The sequence below is a fragment of the Chaetodon trifascialis genome, chromosome 10, assembly GCF_039877785.1.
Source record: "Chaetodon trifascialis isolate fChaTrf1 chromosome 10, fChaTrf1.hap1, whole genome shotgun sequence".
NCBI lineage: Eukaryota > Metazoa > Chordata > Actinopteri > Chaetodontiformes > Chaetodontidae > Chaetodon > Chaetodon trifascialis.
In genome coordinates, this window is record NC_092065.1 from 21902600 (window position 1) to 21916235 (window position 13636).

Below are 13636 nucleotides of genomic sequence, written 5' to 3' on the forward strand. Positions count from 1 at the left end.
TTTCAGTTGGTGAAACAAACACAATGGTCTTTATAAGAGAAACAAATACTAGTCATTTAAAGATTTAGATTATGGTTGTGTGGCATATGGATCCACAACAAGTACATCTCTCAAAATACAGGTCACATTCAGAATCAGACTTTGAGATTGTGTTCAGGTGCCTTTACAGCTCTGACATCAGCATTACAAGTTGGAAAGGGAGACATGTCCTGAGAAATAAGACTGATACAGCTTTTACTTATTTATTGGTTTAATTTACAGGTTTGTCGTCAAGATCATCAACACATAACACATTAAAGCCTAGGAGGGAGGGGAAACGAGTTTTACATGGACACAGAAAGCTACAGAGCTGGAAAACATCTCAAATAAACATTAGTCCAACTAACTGCACTAGCATTACAACCACGGATACATTCACACTCCTGACCAGTTGATGGCGGTAATGTACCATTTGTTTGGCAACCGCCCAAAAGACGTCATTGGGAGGGGGGATTCAGATCACGTGACTATTCCTGGACTAGGAAGTGCGGCGTCAGATACACGGTTAGATCAAAACAAACCAGACTAGCTTGTAGGGGAGCTGAAAATCCTTTTTTTCTTGCGATCTCCTGGAATCATATTCGTCTTGACATGGAAGGTATGTCGTGTTTTAATAGCTGAACGGTCCACTTTGATAGACGTTGCCTCTGTTTTTAGCTTTTTCACCAATCTCATAACAGGTAGCTAACATTAGCTTGCTAGCTTGGGTGGGTGGTTAGCTAGGTTGGGTGTCAGACCTGTTTGGATTTTCAGTTCATTCATGTATCAAATTTAACCCTCAGACCCAGACATACTATTAATTTGCCCTTTGATTTGGTTTAATTTGTTGTCTTTAGGCTGCCTGCCGCTGAAGCTTTTCTCAGTCAATGACAGTCGCCTTAGGATTGTCACACTCCAGTCAAAATTCCATTAGTGAGACACTTCCCCAGAAGAAACAGTATCTTATAGCATTCGAGTGAGAAATTAAGTGCCCTCTCTTGATTATGTGTTTGAAGACCTTTTAGTTGAACGATAGAAAAGTAAAATAAAATATTAGGACTGAAAAATATATTAACGTTTTCCCATTACAGGATTTGTATTTTCTTGATGTATTGTTCTGTATTTGACAGCATTTTTTTTCCCTCTATGGCGTTATGTTACATCATTTTCTACAGTTTCAGCCTGTGTATTTGATAACGTGTGCGTTTTTTTGTTTGTTTGTTTGTTTGTTTTTTGACAAAACACCAGCCAGAGCCTCCAACAAAATCGTAAGCGTCACCCTAGGGGACAGTAGTTCCATTCACACACATTTGACAAGCAATCCGGTGTTGTAAAGGCGGGATGTTATACATTTCCAAGAGGGAACAGCCTTACATGACAAGGTTGATCATTTAGGTAATGTTAGAACTAGATAAAGGTATTTACAGCTAATGGTGGAAACAACCATAATGTACGATGTTGGTAAAGGGTGCCTTTTTATATCTCCTTATTTTTTGATCTGAAAGTTCTACTTTTTCACTGGAAGAGCATTTACTTTCAAGCAAAGGGAAGACAGATCAGAACATTTCTGATCAGTTTACCAGCAGTCTGCTTTTTGTATATGATGTCACCAAACAGTCTATGCATAATGTAATGTATTGTGACTGTTTATGATACACTCCATACTCTAAACTCTGTCTCTCGGCCTCTCCACAGACACTCTCTTCCAGCTAAAGGTATGTATGTGTTTAAAGGATTAATTCGTATCAGCTTGATATAACTTGTAAAAGTGGATTATGTGTTAATTTTCTGTACATGCGTCTCTTTGGTTAACAGTTCACTTCCAAGCAGCTTGAGAGACTGGCCAAGAAGGCAGAGAAGGAGTCTGAAAAGGAGCAGGCCAAGGTCAAGAAGGTGAGCCCAAGCTGAAGGCCAAGCCAACAGGGCATGTGGTGACTGAATATTCAAAATGCATACCTGGAACTGTGGTCACAATCTCCCAAAATGTTCTCTTCCATCTAGATGGACATTTGTTGCATGTCATGTCACACTCTCTCTCTCTCTCTCTCTCTCTCTCTCTCTCTCTCTCTCTCTCTCTCTCTCTCTCTCTCTCTCGCTCGCTCCCTCTCTCTCTCTCTCTCTCTCTCTCCCTCTCTCTCCCTCTTCCCCTTCATTATTTTTTGTCTTTATCACTATTGTGACTTGACTTATAAAAGCAAAATTGGAAAAACAAATGGTGCAAGTCTGTAAATGGGGGTAAATGTAGATAAAAAGTGAATAGTTAGCAGCAGGGGTTGTTTTTTACAGTTGTCTGTGAAATAGTCTGACCAGCAGTGCTCTTCAGTTCACTAAGTGGTCTATTTTTGGCACAAGTGAAAAATATAAAGCATCCAGACTGATATCATCTGCATACTGCAGAGTGTCTCCCTCCTATCTGTTTTCTTTTGTCTTTTTTCTCTAACAGTCGTTTAATGCGTTGTCATCTTCGCAGTTGGCCTGTGGAGAGTGATGATGATGTTTGGGTTGCCAGTAACCGAGCACTGTATGTGCACCCTCAAAACTGCCAAATGGCAGTAAAGGGCTGGCGGAGTGTCTTGTTTTTTCCATGGATGTCTGCAACTTTTGTGACATATCAAACTTCCTGAATCTTGTGTTTGTGTTCTTCCACCTGTCCCACTAAAGAGCACCTGTCAGGTCATCCATCAGGCCATGCAGCGCTTCTTCCTTCCTTTGTACATGACAGAAAAGGGTTATCAGACTTGTCAAAAAAGTAATTGAATACATCAATAGATGATACAGGGAGCTAAATAATTAAAGTGGAGCGTTTTGGGTTTTTTTTTTTTACCTCCAGTCAACAGGTTAAAAAAGAGATATGTGTGTGTGATTTAGTGTGTCTTTTTTCATAATGCCAAATGAACTCCACTAAAACGTCTAATTAGTGTTTGCTAACTTTGTTTGTGTAAGCTTGTTTTTAAAATGTTTTAGCTTACATGTACTCAACTGATGTAGTGTTGTGATGAAAGTTAGCTTCACCTCTGTAGCGAGCCAGAGAGGCTGGTGGTCAGTGAGTTTTCAGTTAAGCTAGCTCGCTCCATTGTCCTCTTGTTCCACCTTAGTTAAAAAAATGCACACACATCCCCACCTGAGACCAAAATTACTAAGGAGTTAAACACAAGAGCACACAATAAAAGACAAGTAGAATAAATAGACATTTAACTTATTTTTGCTTATATGAAGTAAAAGCAAAAGTAAAAAGGTTTGTTTTAAACCAACTGATCGAGGGTTAGCTGTAACACTATACACAATAAAGAAGTGAACATATGCATTACTTTTTACACTGCATTTAAAATATTTAACTAACAGTGATATTTATATTTTCAAGTTTGACAACATTTTACTGCCTTCTGTCAGTTTGGGGCCTCCATGTTTGGAACATTTTTGTTGTGATCAGTAGATTATTTCTGCACGTTCTCCTGGTTAAAGACACAGATGGTGGCACATATCAGTCAGCAGGGGGCAGTGCAGCCTTAGCACTGGACAAGGAGTGCCTTGGTTGTTTTGTGAAATTGATGTGTCACTGGAATTGATGACTAATCGTTGTCAGAGGTACACATTTATGCTGTAAGGCCATGAGGCGTCGCTGGCCCTATTTTAAATACTTAGGTAGGTTTGGAGATAAGAGAAGACATATCCAGATGCCTTCTCTCGTGGAACAATGTGGTTAGACTGTTCCTGTATTATCTCACTGGCCAAAGATATTTCCCTGTTGACTCATGATAGTCCTCACCTCTCATATCCTGTCTAACAGCATTTGAAATGCTGCTGTCGCTGCTGTCGCTGCTGCTGCTACTGTTGAAAGGATCATCGTTATTACTGAGTGCATGTGAGCTACACTATGCTGTTCAATCAGTGAAACTGCTGGAAAAGAAATCCAATATACAAGATTAGACATGATTTAAAACAAGCAAGAACAAATTAAGTTACAGGCAATATTATTTGAAAAGTGATATAAAGATTACTGGCTTGATCTCATCAGGCAGCAAAGTCTTCACCGTGGACAGTGTGGAATGAGTGTGACACATGGCTCAGTGCTGCTGTTACACTAACGATGCATCCTCCCCAATACATAGTGTTCACTTCCAGTGTTTGCTCACCTGTGCAGGGGAGTAGAACACAAGAACACAAATCAATGCGTCTCATCTTATGAACAGTGTGCAAATACTGAGGATTCTACAATGATGTTTCTGTGTGTCATCTTAACACGTTTACATGTGTGCGCATGTGTAATATTTCTTTTCAAAATGACGTATCCTGAAGGCGAAATGCAGATACCGATCTGGAGTGTTAACAGTGTCTTTGTCTCATCAACAGGCTTTGCAACAGAAAAATGTGGAATGTGCCAGAGTTTATGCAGAGAACTCCATCCGGAAAAAAAATGAAGGTCTTAATTGGCTCCGCATGGCATCTCGAGTCGATGCAGTGGCCTCTAAAGTCCAGACTGCTGTCACCATGAAGACAGTAAGTAACTGTTCAGTCAGCTCACTGATGCATGCTCCCTTAGATTATATACAGTTTTCTAAAACGTTCAAAATGCATAAAGCAGCTACCACATCACAGCGATCCCTGTGCTTTCATGAGCTTAGGAAGGGAGAGCATGAGATTTTTTTGTCTTTCCAGAATGCAACAAATACATTTTAAGGTATTTTTTTCTATCAGGTGACCAAAAACATGGGCCAGGTGACCAAAGCCCTGGACAAAGCTCTGAACTCCATGGATCTCCAAAAGGTGTCTGCAGTCATGGATAAGTTTGAAAGCCAAGTCCAGAACCTCGATGTCCACACCTCAGTGAGTGGAGACCATGTGTGCTTGTTCTTATAGTGTATCTATTTTCATACAGTGTAAAGAAGCGATTTAAGTCATGAAAAATCAAACCCAGATCTGCACTCTTTGGACTGACTTTTACTGTTTGTCCTGCCCATCCCTCTCTTTCCTACACCAGGTGATGGAGGACTCCATGAGCTCAGCAATGACGTTGACCACGCCTCAGGAGCAGGTGGATGACCTGATCCACCAGATAGCAGAGGAGAGCGGCCTGGAAGTGATGGACCAGCTCAACCAGCTGCCTGCAGGAGCCACATCAGTGGGCGCAGAGAGCTCACGGAGCCAGGACAAGGAGGACCAGCTGTCTCGGCGGTAAGGACCAGTTGCTGTACTTGGTACAAGATGGTGTAGCCACATTTCCACTGAACACTTTTGTTATGGTACCTTTGAAACCCGTACCTAACCCATGCTGACATGTACCAGTGAAACCCTGCATCTGTTCTGTGAGTAAAACCAAAGTAACATCCACCAGGTGAGCACGAGCAGATAAAACTTGCTGAAGCTGTAAAACTGTAAAACTTTGGTTTCAAGCAGCTGTTTTCTTCCTTTAAGTGGGAGATCCTGATGTTATTTGTTTAGCACCTCGAGTTGCAGTAGTTTCCTCCGACACTGAAGGGCAGATCTCTCCGCTCGGACCAGCTGCACATGACTCCTGTCCTCTCCCCTGTCTGGTCACCTGACTCCCTTCTCTCCTGCTCCCTGCTACTCCTCCTCTGCTGTCTTGTTCAGACCGCTCAAAGAAAATGTCGATAAGAAAGATAAATACAGAAAGCACGACTTTACTCTGAAGCCCACGTCGTAACGTTTGACATGGACATGCTGGTGGCTTCTTCATAGGCAGTATCATTAAATCATTAGCTGGCTCACCACCAGCTCAACATTAATATTCCAAAACCACTGTCACAAAGTAAAACTTTTTTTTTGTCTCACTAGAGACATTATTGGACTAATGTTACCTACTTTCTCCTCTTGGCTGTCATTGGCCTCTGTCTCACACTCTTGAGTCGGTGGGGTTGGGGATGCTGAGACAAAGTCAGTCTATGTAATGACATACTAAATGCTGCGCAGCGTTCATAGTCGTTGCATGAATTTGAAGGGCCGGGATCATTTAGATTTAGTAGTTACTAATAAATGATTTGAGAATGTTTGACACTACAATCAACAGGAAACTTGAACTCCAACTTACTGTGTGTCAAAGCAGTAAGTCTCTCTCTCTCTCTCTCTCTCGCTCTCTCTCTCTCTCTCTGCTACAAGAACACAGTGGAGGACATTGAGCGTTTTGTGTTCTTTCTTCTCGCCATGTGGTTGTTTATTACATCAAGGAGAAAGCTTTGTTTGAGAAAGGCAACAAAAAAGACGACTGAAAAAACAGGAGGGTTGTGAAATCCTACGTCATTCTCTGACCATTCCTTCGGACCAATCCAGGGACTGCACTGTTTCTAGCTCCACCTTTAAGTACCGATCAGCTGAACAGAGGGGTAACACATAAACAGGACTGAACGGAGTAGTTCTGTTGATACTAGCCTTGACCATGGAAATGTGAACATAACCATTCTGATATATAACAAACTGAACCTGTTGATACGGCTCATGTGCCATCCTGTAACTACTGGGTTACAGGTTGGAATCAACATATGTGTGTCTGGATCATGCGTCTGGTACCAGGCTAACAAGTAGCACATGATCAGGCAACTCAACAGTTAGATCAGAGCTAATTAGGTTGCACAATGCAGTTACTACTAACGGTTGCAAAGTCAGAAGTAAAAAGGGAAGAAATGCGATGCTGAGCTCAGATAGAGAAGCTGAAAAACAGAAGATGCTGCTTATCAGAGTAATCAATGAACGGCGGTTTGGTTACAGTTACATATGCAGAAAAAATAGAGAACTTGAAGCTGCAAAGGACAATATGTTCTTTAGATTAAGGACAATATGGGATATACAGCAGTTTGTAGGGCTGCGTCTTAGTTGGTTGTAATTGTGACCAAGATTTTTTTAAGGTTTTTTTTTTTACTAAGAATAAGCAAAAGATTTTCAGTTAAATTTACTGTAAACTGAACATGTAATGGTTTGGGCCGGTAAGAGGATATAACTGTGGTCTCAGGGGGAAATTGTGATGGTAATTTCACTATTTTCTTACATTTTATATGTCAAGCAGTTTATCAAAAACTACTCAGCAGATAAATTGATAAAAGCAGTATTTTCAGCTCTATTTCTGTCTTTCCCCTCCAGCGCAGGAAGAGCTGCTCAAAATAATTGGACTGATGTTGATTTGAGTGAAGCGCTTTGTTATCTGCAGCGCCGTTGTGGTGGTCTTTCTATCTAATCTCGAGTTATTTCTAGAAAACATAATTGGGACACAACAGAGAGACCAGCTTCCACATGCCAACCTGTGAGCTGCTTATTAAGCAGGTGTTAAAATATAGAGGTGTTGTTGTTGTTGTTGTTGTTGTCTCGTTTTTGACAGATTTCTGGCAGGTAAACATGTTGCGAGGTTCAAAGAGTCTGTTCTTGCTTCGTGCTGAAGTGGGCTGACAGCTTAAAGCTTAGCATTGATGTAAGTTAGTCAAGAAAAGCTTGTTATAGATTTATTTTGAGCCCTTGTGTGTAGAATGATTATCACAGCGTGTTTCACTCTTACGTTGGTGGTTGTTTGCTTCAAAATGAGACAGTCCAGCATTCATTGCTCTCTGCCACAGCATCTTTTTTGATGCGGCCAAAGGGTCAAGGGTGCAAAAGTCAAAAATTTCGCATCTACACGTAGAACCACGTAGATGCGTACATACAGATCTTCCCCTTTCGTTGAACCACTTCCCAGAATTGAAGCGTAGCTCTGTCCACACACTTGGCTACCCAGGGTGCACTGCAAAACCTCACGTTCCTCAAGGTTTTTTATCATTTGGTCTGTCAGAAGAGTCTTTTTAGCACCGTCATGTTTCTTGCAAATTACATAAACAAAATCTGATACAAAACACGAGATAAACAAAAAGCTCTCGATCAAGGTTCCCTTTCATTAGTTTTCTAAAGATCAGGGACCAGGGCATGTTCTGGAAAATAATCTGTCAGCGCTCTCTGACAGACAAACTACGTGATGGAGATTATGCGTCTAAATGACCTCAAAAATATCTTTGGCATGTCTTCAGTTTCTTGTTTTTTATCATCCAAGTGTTGAATTCATGCTCAGCCTTGGAAACAATAGACAAAGGCATAATAATTTTATCTCAGATATCCAGTCACTGCTTAGCTGAGCCAACTCCACACATCACGAATGAAGACAGTGAGATGTGGTGGAAATCTGTGGGGAGAAAAAGCTAAAGTAAACCTTAAGCTCGTATTAGGTTATTTGATCTTGTTTGTGGCGAATACGGTGAATTAAATACCAGACAAATCATTGTACTTCATCGCTTTGCTGAAAAAATACAAAAGAAATCCAGTGTATGAAACAGTCCTGCGAGATGACTGTTTCAGAGCGCTACGTGATTTCCTGTCTTGCCCATAATGTCCTCAGACAATGAGAGATGCTGCTGGCTGTTGATCATTTCTGCCATCTCACAGTATGTACTGTGTCATCATACACAGTGTGCACATACATACTGTGTATATTGTCAACCAACGAGAGCCATCATTCAGATCAGAGGTGGATTTTCCTTTATTTTGATGACAGCTGGAGGAAGTGTTTTTTTTTCCCCACTACAAATGGTGTCAACACCAACAGCTGGGAAATGTAATTCAACCCTCTGCACCTCGAAGGCTTGTATCGCATTTTCCAAAAGCTCCCAACAATTAAACTGTCCCACATTTCTCACATGTTCCAGGTTGGCTGCTCTGCGGAACTGAGGAGAGGTGACGGAGCTTACGGCTGGGTGGAGGCAGACGAGCTTAATGACGGCGACAGGAGCTGTGTGTGTATCTAGTGAACTGTTCCTACCGGGAGGACTTAATGAGCCTATTGATTTCCATCCCCTCGCTCTATAAATACATGCACACACACACACACACACACACACACACACACACACACACACACACACACACACACACACACACACACCCCATCGGCTAGAAATACCACCTGAGAAGGCACAGATCTCTCCCTGGCTCACCTTCCCGTTTCGATCCATCTATTCCTGTTTCCATCTTCCCCTCTTATTCCCCGTTGGATCTCAGTTTACCTTTCGCTCTTCTTCCTTTTTTTTTTAATCCCTCTGTCTGCACCACCTCCAGCTCCTCCTCCTGTGGCTACACTCACACACTTTTGGATGTAGGCTTTGTACATGTAAGTAAACCCATTTCACAAACTGTATAATGTACATTGATGAAAATGGAAAAGTTTTAATAAGCAGTTACAGTGATTATAAGGGGGCTGGGTGTCCCTGCCTCTCATACGGTGCAGGGTGGGTTAAAGACGCATCTCCATGTTGTTTTTAAGTTTTTTGGGCTCTGTCAGTTCCAAATGGTTGAAATGGATGATTCTGCTGGGAAGAAGGAGACACATCACGTTTTAATGGGAAAGAAATGTTGGTTTTTATCCACATGAAGCAGCATGTCATTACACTAATGGTGTCCTTCCTTCACCATATTCATCCAAGTAACACCCGCTCCAGAGCCTCTATGAACAGATATCTGCATGTGGATCCAGAATCTGTAGGCCGGGACAAGAGTTTGGTATCAGAAGTGTTCTGGTTTCCATTTGTAGTGCCAGCAGTGTTGACCGTAGACAGTCCATGTGGAGAGCGGAAGAGGCGGGAAGCTTTGGCTGAAATGCAGTCTTGGAACCCATCGACTACTGTCTGATGGAGATTTAGCTTTTCATCAGCTTTTTTTTTTTTTAAATGTATCTACATTTATAAGCAGATATATGTTTATAGAGATAACCAAAACACTGACTCATTGAGGTGTTTGAAAATCAAGTTGCTATTCAGACTGTAAATAATGCCAACACATGGAAGAGGAAGTCTGCTGCCAACACTGCAAACCCTCAGACATTGGCTCTGGCCCCCAGAAACCAGGCCGTCATCAGGCTATCGCCGATGGGTTCTGAGATTGCACGCTTCATGACGTTGACTATAACACTATACAACAAAGGACAATCACACCTTTTGTCCAAATTAATTATTTTTGTGTTCTATTTTACTTTTATTCTTCAGATTTGTTGATGATTTTTTTCTCATGCCTGTATTCAGACTTTTTGCTTTGAACGCCTTATTTGGGATGCAGGTGCTTGCATAGGTGCTTCCCCAATCAGTGCCTGAAAGACGGTAGTGTAGTCGTAACAGCAGCGAATCGAAACTCCGCAGACATTGGTCAGACCGAGGAATTTTCCGCTCCCCTCGCTGCCAGACGAGCCTGACGTGTTCTTGTGTTGGCCTTAGCCAGCTTCGCGTCAACACTAGCTGTGACGAGCGCGAGCTCTGGCGGCCTGACCTCTTTCTTTGGTTTTGGGTGTTTGATTCAAGGTTTGGAAAATCCTCCCAGCCCCCCACCCAGCAGCACTGAAAGCTCACTCAGATATATTTGGAAGCTTCTCTGTCTCAAAATAAGATAATCCTCCACACCTGTCTCAGTCATCCCAAACACTTTCAGGATAAGACATCAGTTAAGAGCAGGGATGTACATGCTGGATCTTTTTTTTTTTTTTTTTTCAGTTGACAGGAGTCAGTCGCTGCTCCTAATTTGCCTTGAAAACCACATATTTGCTTGAAAGGTTAATATTTCAGGTAAATGCAGGAGATGTGCTGGAAGACGATTCGCATCAAAAGCAGGTGATGTTTTTTTCCTCTCGTGTTCTGAGCTCTTAGCTCTGCGTTGAGTCCCCTGTTAAGTGCTTTGACTGGTTTGTCAGTGTAAACGTCAGTGAGAGGGCGAGCAGGCTGAAGCCACACCACCCATGACAGAGCAGCTTCACCCTCTGACAGCGTTTTCAGTTTGTTGTCCATTGTAACACAGGGAGGGTCTATTTATACTCAAAGTTCAGCAGACTTTGCGGCACTTTTGTTTTGTATATTAATCTTGTGCAAATAAAACCGTATCCTCTGACGCAGTCTTGTATTTGACTTCCGTGGTTGGTGCACTGATGCGGATGTTCATACAGCAGTATGATGTGTCAGATCAAATTTTAAGCAACAGTGGATGAAGGCGAAGGTGTGAGCTGTTGCAAATGAGTGAGGACACAACCAATACTTCATGAAATCTGTTTAATCTAAAAACGTCTTTTATACCTACTGCAGGTCAAAATATTTGATGAAAGCTGCTGTGAAGCAGGATTTTCATGGTGCAAGATTCACAGAAATATAATTGAACAGTTAAAATATATATATATAATCAGTCACATGTATTGCCAAGTATGTTTTCACATATAGGAAATTTGCCCTGGTGCTTTGGTGCATAACAGTTAAGTAGAAAATATAAAGAAAGGTAAAAAGCAAGTAGGTCAAGAAGCATAAATAGAAAATAGACAGTAAAAAATATTAAAAAAAGTGCTATCTAACTTTTACTCCAATGAAAGCTGTACAGCTGTACAGTTTTGTGCAGGAATGTACAAAAGTTCACAGTATAAAATATAAAGAGTGTTTTCCAAAAGATGTGTGTTAATGTAATGCTTTGTGTGAGTATTGATGACTTTAATGTTTAGTGTAAATGGGGTGGGGTAACGGTCTGTGTCTGTGGGGTCCCTGGTCTTGCTGATAAAGCCAGCTCCAGTAGAGGAAAACATTGATCTTGTGGTTTTGGTCCTAATGGACCGCAGCCTCCTGCCGGATGGGAGCATCTCTGACAGGCTGTGTCAGAGGAGGGAGGGGTCGCTGGTAACTCACCACAAACTCTTTCTGTTACATCCCTGCAGGCTCTCTCATTATTCCTCTCATCTCTGTGTGCTCATGAGGTGAAGGCTCAGGATAAGCATCTTTCTTCTTTTTTTTTTTTTTTTTGCTCACCCTGAAACATTTTGTCAAGACACTCTGCCTCAAATTGTGCTCCCATAGCAAATACATGCATATTCACACCCACTCATGTCTCCGCATTGGCTTTTTTTGTACCTACACCACCTCTAACATTAGTTTTGTTCATTTTGAGCACACCTCTGGCTGTGGCCCTGTTTATAATGCACTGTTGCCAGGCCATCTAGCAGAGGATAACCTTGTATAGACTGGTGCTAAACTGGCATTTCAGGACAATGCTTTCGGATTAGTCATCATGGCTGCTTATGATCTCATTTGCAACACACCACAAGGCCAATCATAACCGCTTCTCTCAGATGGTTCATGAATATTCACACAGATACAGTGTGTTCACACACAGAGGCAAATACAGGCTGCCGCGTTCTCTGGGTAAACAGTCGAAGCTGCAGCACAGACAGCAAATGTTCCTGTAATATCTCACCGAAGACATCGCTGGGGAAAGTGCCGAGATGGGTGGCGGTGGAATGTAACTGCTTGTTTTGCAATGCTTGTCACTCTCTCCTGCTCTCTCTCCTCTCCTTGTGAAATAAGTCATGAGGTAAATTATCATACCACGGGTAAATAATTAGGCAGCTCGGGGAGGAAATGTGCGTGCCTGGCAGCCCCATAACAACTGGCTGTCACTCCGTGAAATGTCAAAGAAGAGGCCAGAGCGATCACCCCAGCAGGTTGTCTTGGCGTGCGCTGAGTGTTTCCACTGTGGACTTCCCCTGCCTTTTCTTTTTCTGGAAGCCTTGACTTAGCCGTGGTGACAGAAAGAGGACGCACAACTCATGAAGACACAATAGATGATGAACAAGCAGTCGCAGGGCTGACTTCAACACAGTGAGCCGTGGCAGTTAACATGCAGGGTGAGCCTGAGTGGTGTTCCCACTGGAAAATACCAACCCAGCGACCTCTGGGGAAGAAAACTGGGGGGTTATGAATAGAAAATGGCTTTTACATATGTGAGTGACTCCCAGGAGGAGCCAGTTACTATAAAAAGAGATGCTCACGGGGTTGCGCTGACAGAATGGAGTTCCCCTTTAATGCCACAGTCCTGAGATAGGCACAGTGTCAGGTTTCCCAGTTGTATCTGCTGTTTGTGTATGACAAATAAGCAATAGCCTATTTGGCAGAGGGTTTGAAACTAGAGGCTGCTCGGGGAGTGTGTCTGTCTTGATTTTCCCCCATGAGTATAATGGATCAGTGTCACGAGATACTACAGGCATCAAAGGTCAGGACACAAACTGATGGTGAATGTGGGAAATAGGAGCAATACAATGTCCATGTTTGCAAAAGAAGAACAAGCAAGACAATGTGAACGAGAGATGAGCTGGAAACTGTAGGCTGTCACCAAACACCCTGCTGGTGTGGATGACTTAAACGTGTTTTTATCTGCTCTGTTATCACTTTCTATTTCTATTTCTTCTTCTTCTTCTTCTTCTTCTTCTTCTTCTTCTTCTTCTTCTTATTATTATTATTATTATTATTATGTCTTCATTTTCTTGCAATTCCGCCATTTTATTTGGGTCAGGAAGGAAATTAAATGCATGTCACCCCCTGTCTGTGTATGATAGCCTTGGCTGCCCCCCGCCCTGTGTACAGAAATCTCGCCGTTCCCTCTCCCATGTGACCGCCCCTGCTAACTGGCCGAGGGATGCTTTGGGCCGCTCCGATTGGATTAATGAAGATTTACGTCAAGGTAGTCACAGTTACCCAGAGAGAGACAGGAAGTGGTGGGATTTTTATTTTAAAATAAACGAATTCAATTTGTTACAAGTAAAAAAAGTGTACATTGCAATTTTGGGAAACAAGTTAAAGAG

At 42.1% G+C, this 13636-nt stretch overlaps 1 protein-coding gene across 1 annotated transcript; it reads left to right on the plus strand.

Annotated features, from left to right (window-relative positions):
- Positions 1–525: 525 nt before the first annotated feature.
- chmp1a (charged multivesicular body protein 1A) lies at positions 526–10911 on the plus strand. Its single transcript, XM_070972369.1, has 7 exons — positions 526–637; positions 1714–1733; positions 1834–1911; positions 4369–4515; positions 4714–4842; positions 4997–5190; positions 8691–10911. The coding sequence occupies exons 1-7, from the start codon at positions 631–633 to the stop codon at positions 8710–8712; spliced, it is 597 nt and encodes a 198-aa protein (XP_070828470.1). The 5' UTR covers positions 526–630; the 3' UTR covers positions 8713–10911.
- Positions 10912–13636: the final 2725 nt, after the last annotated feature.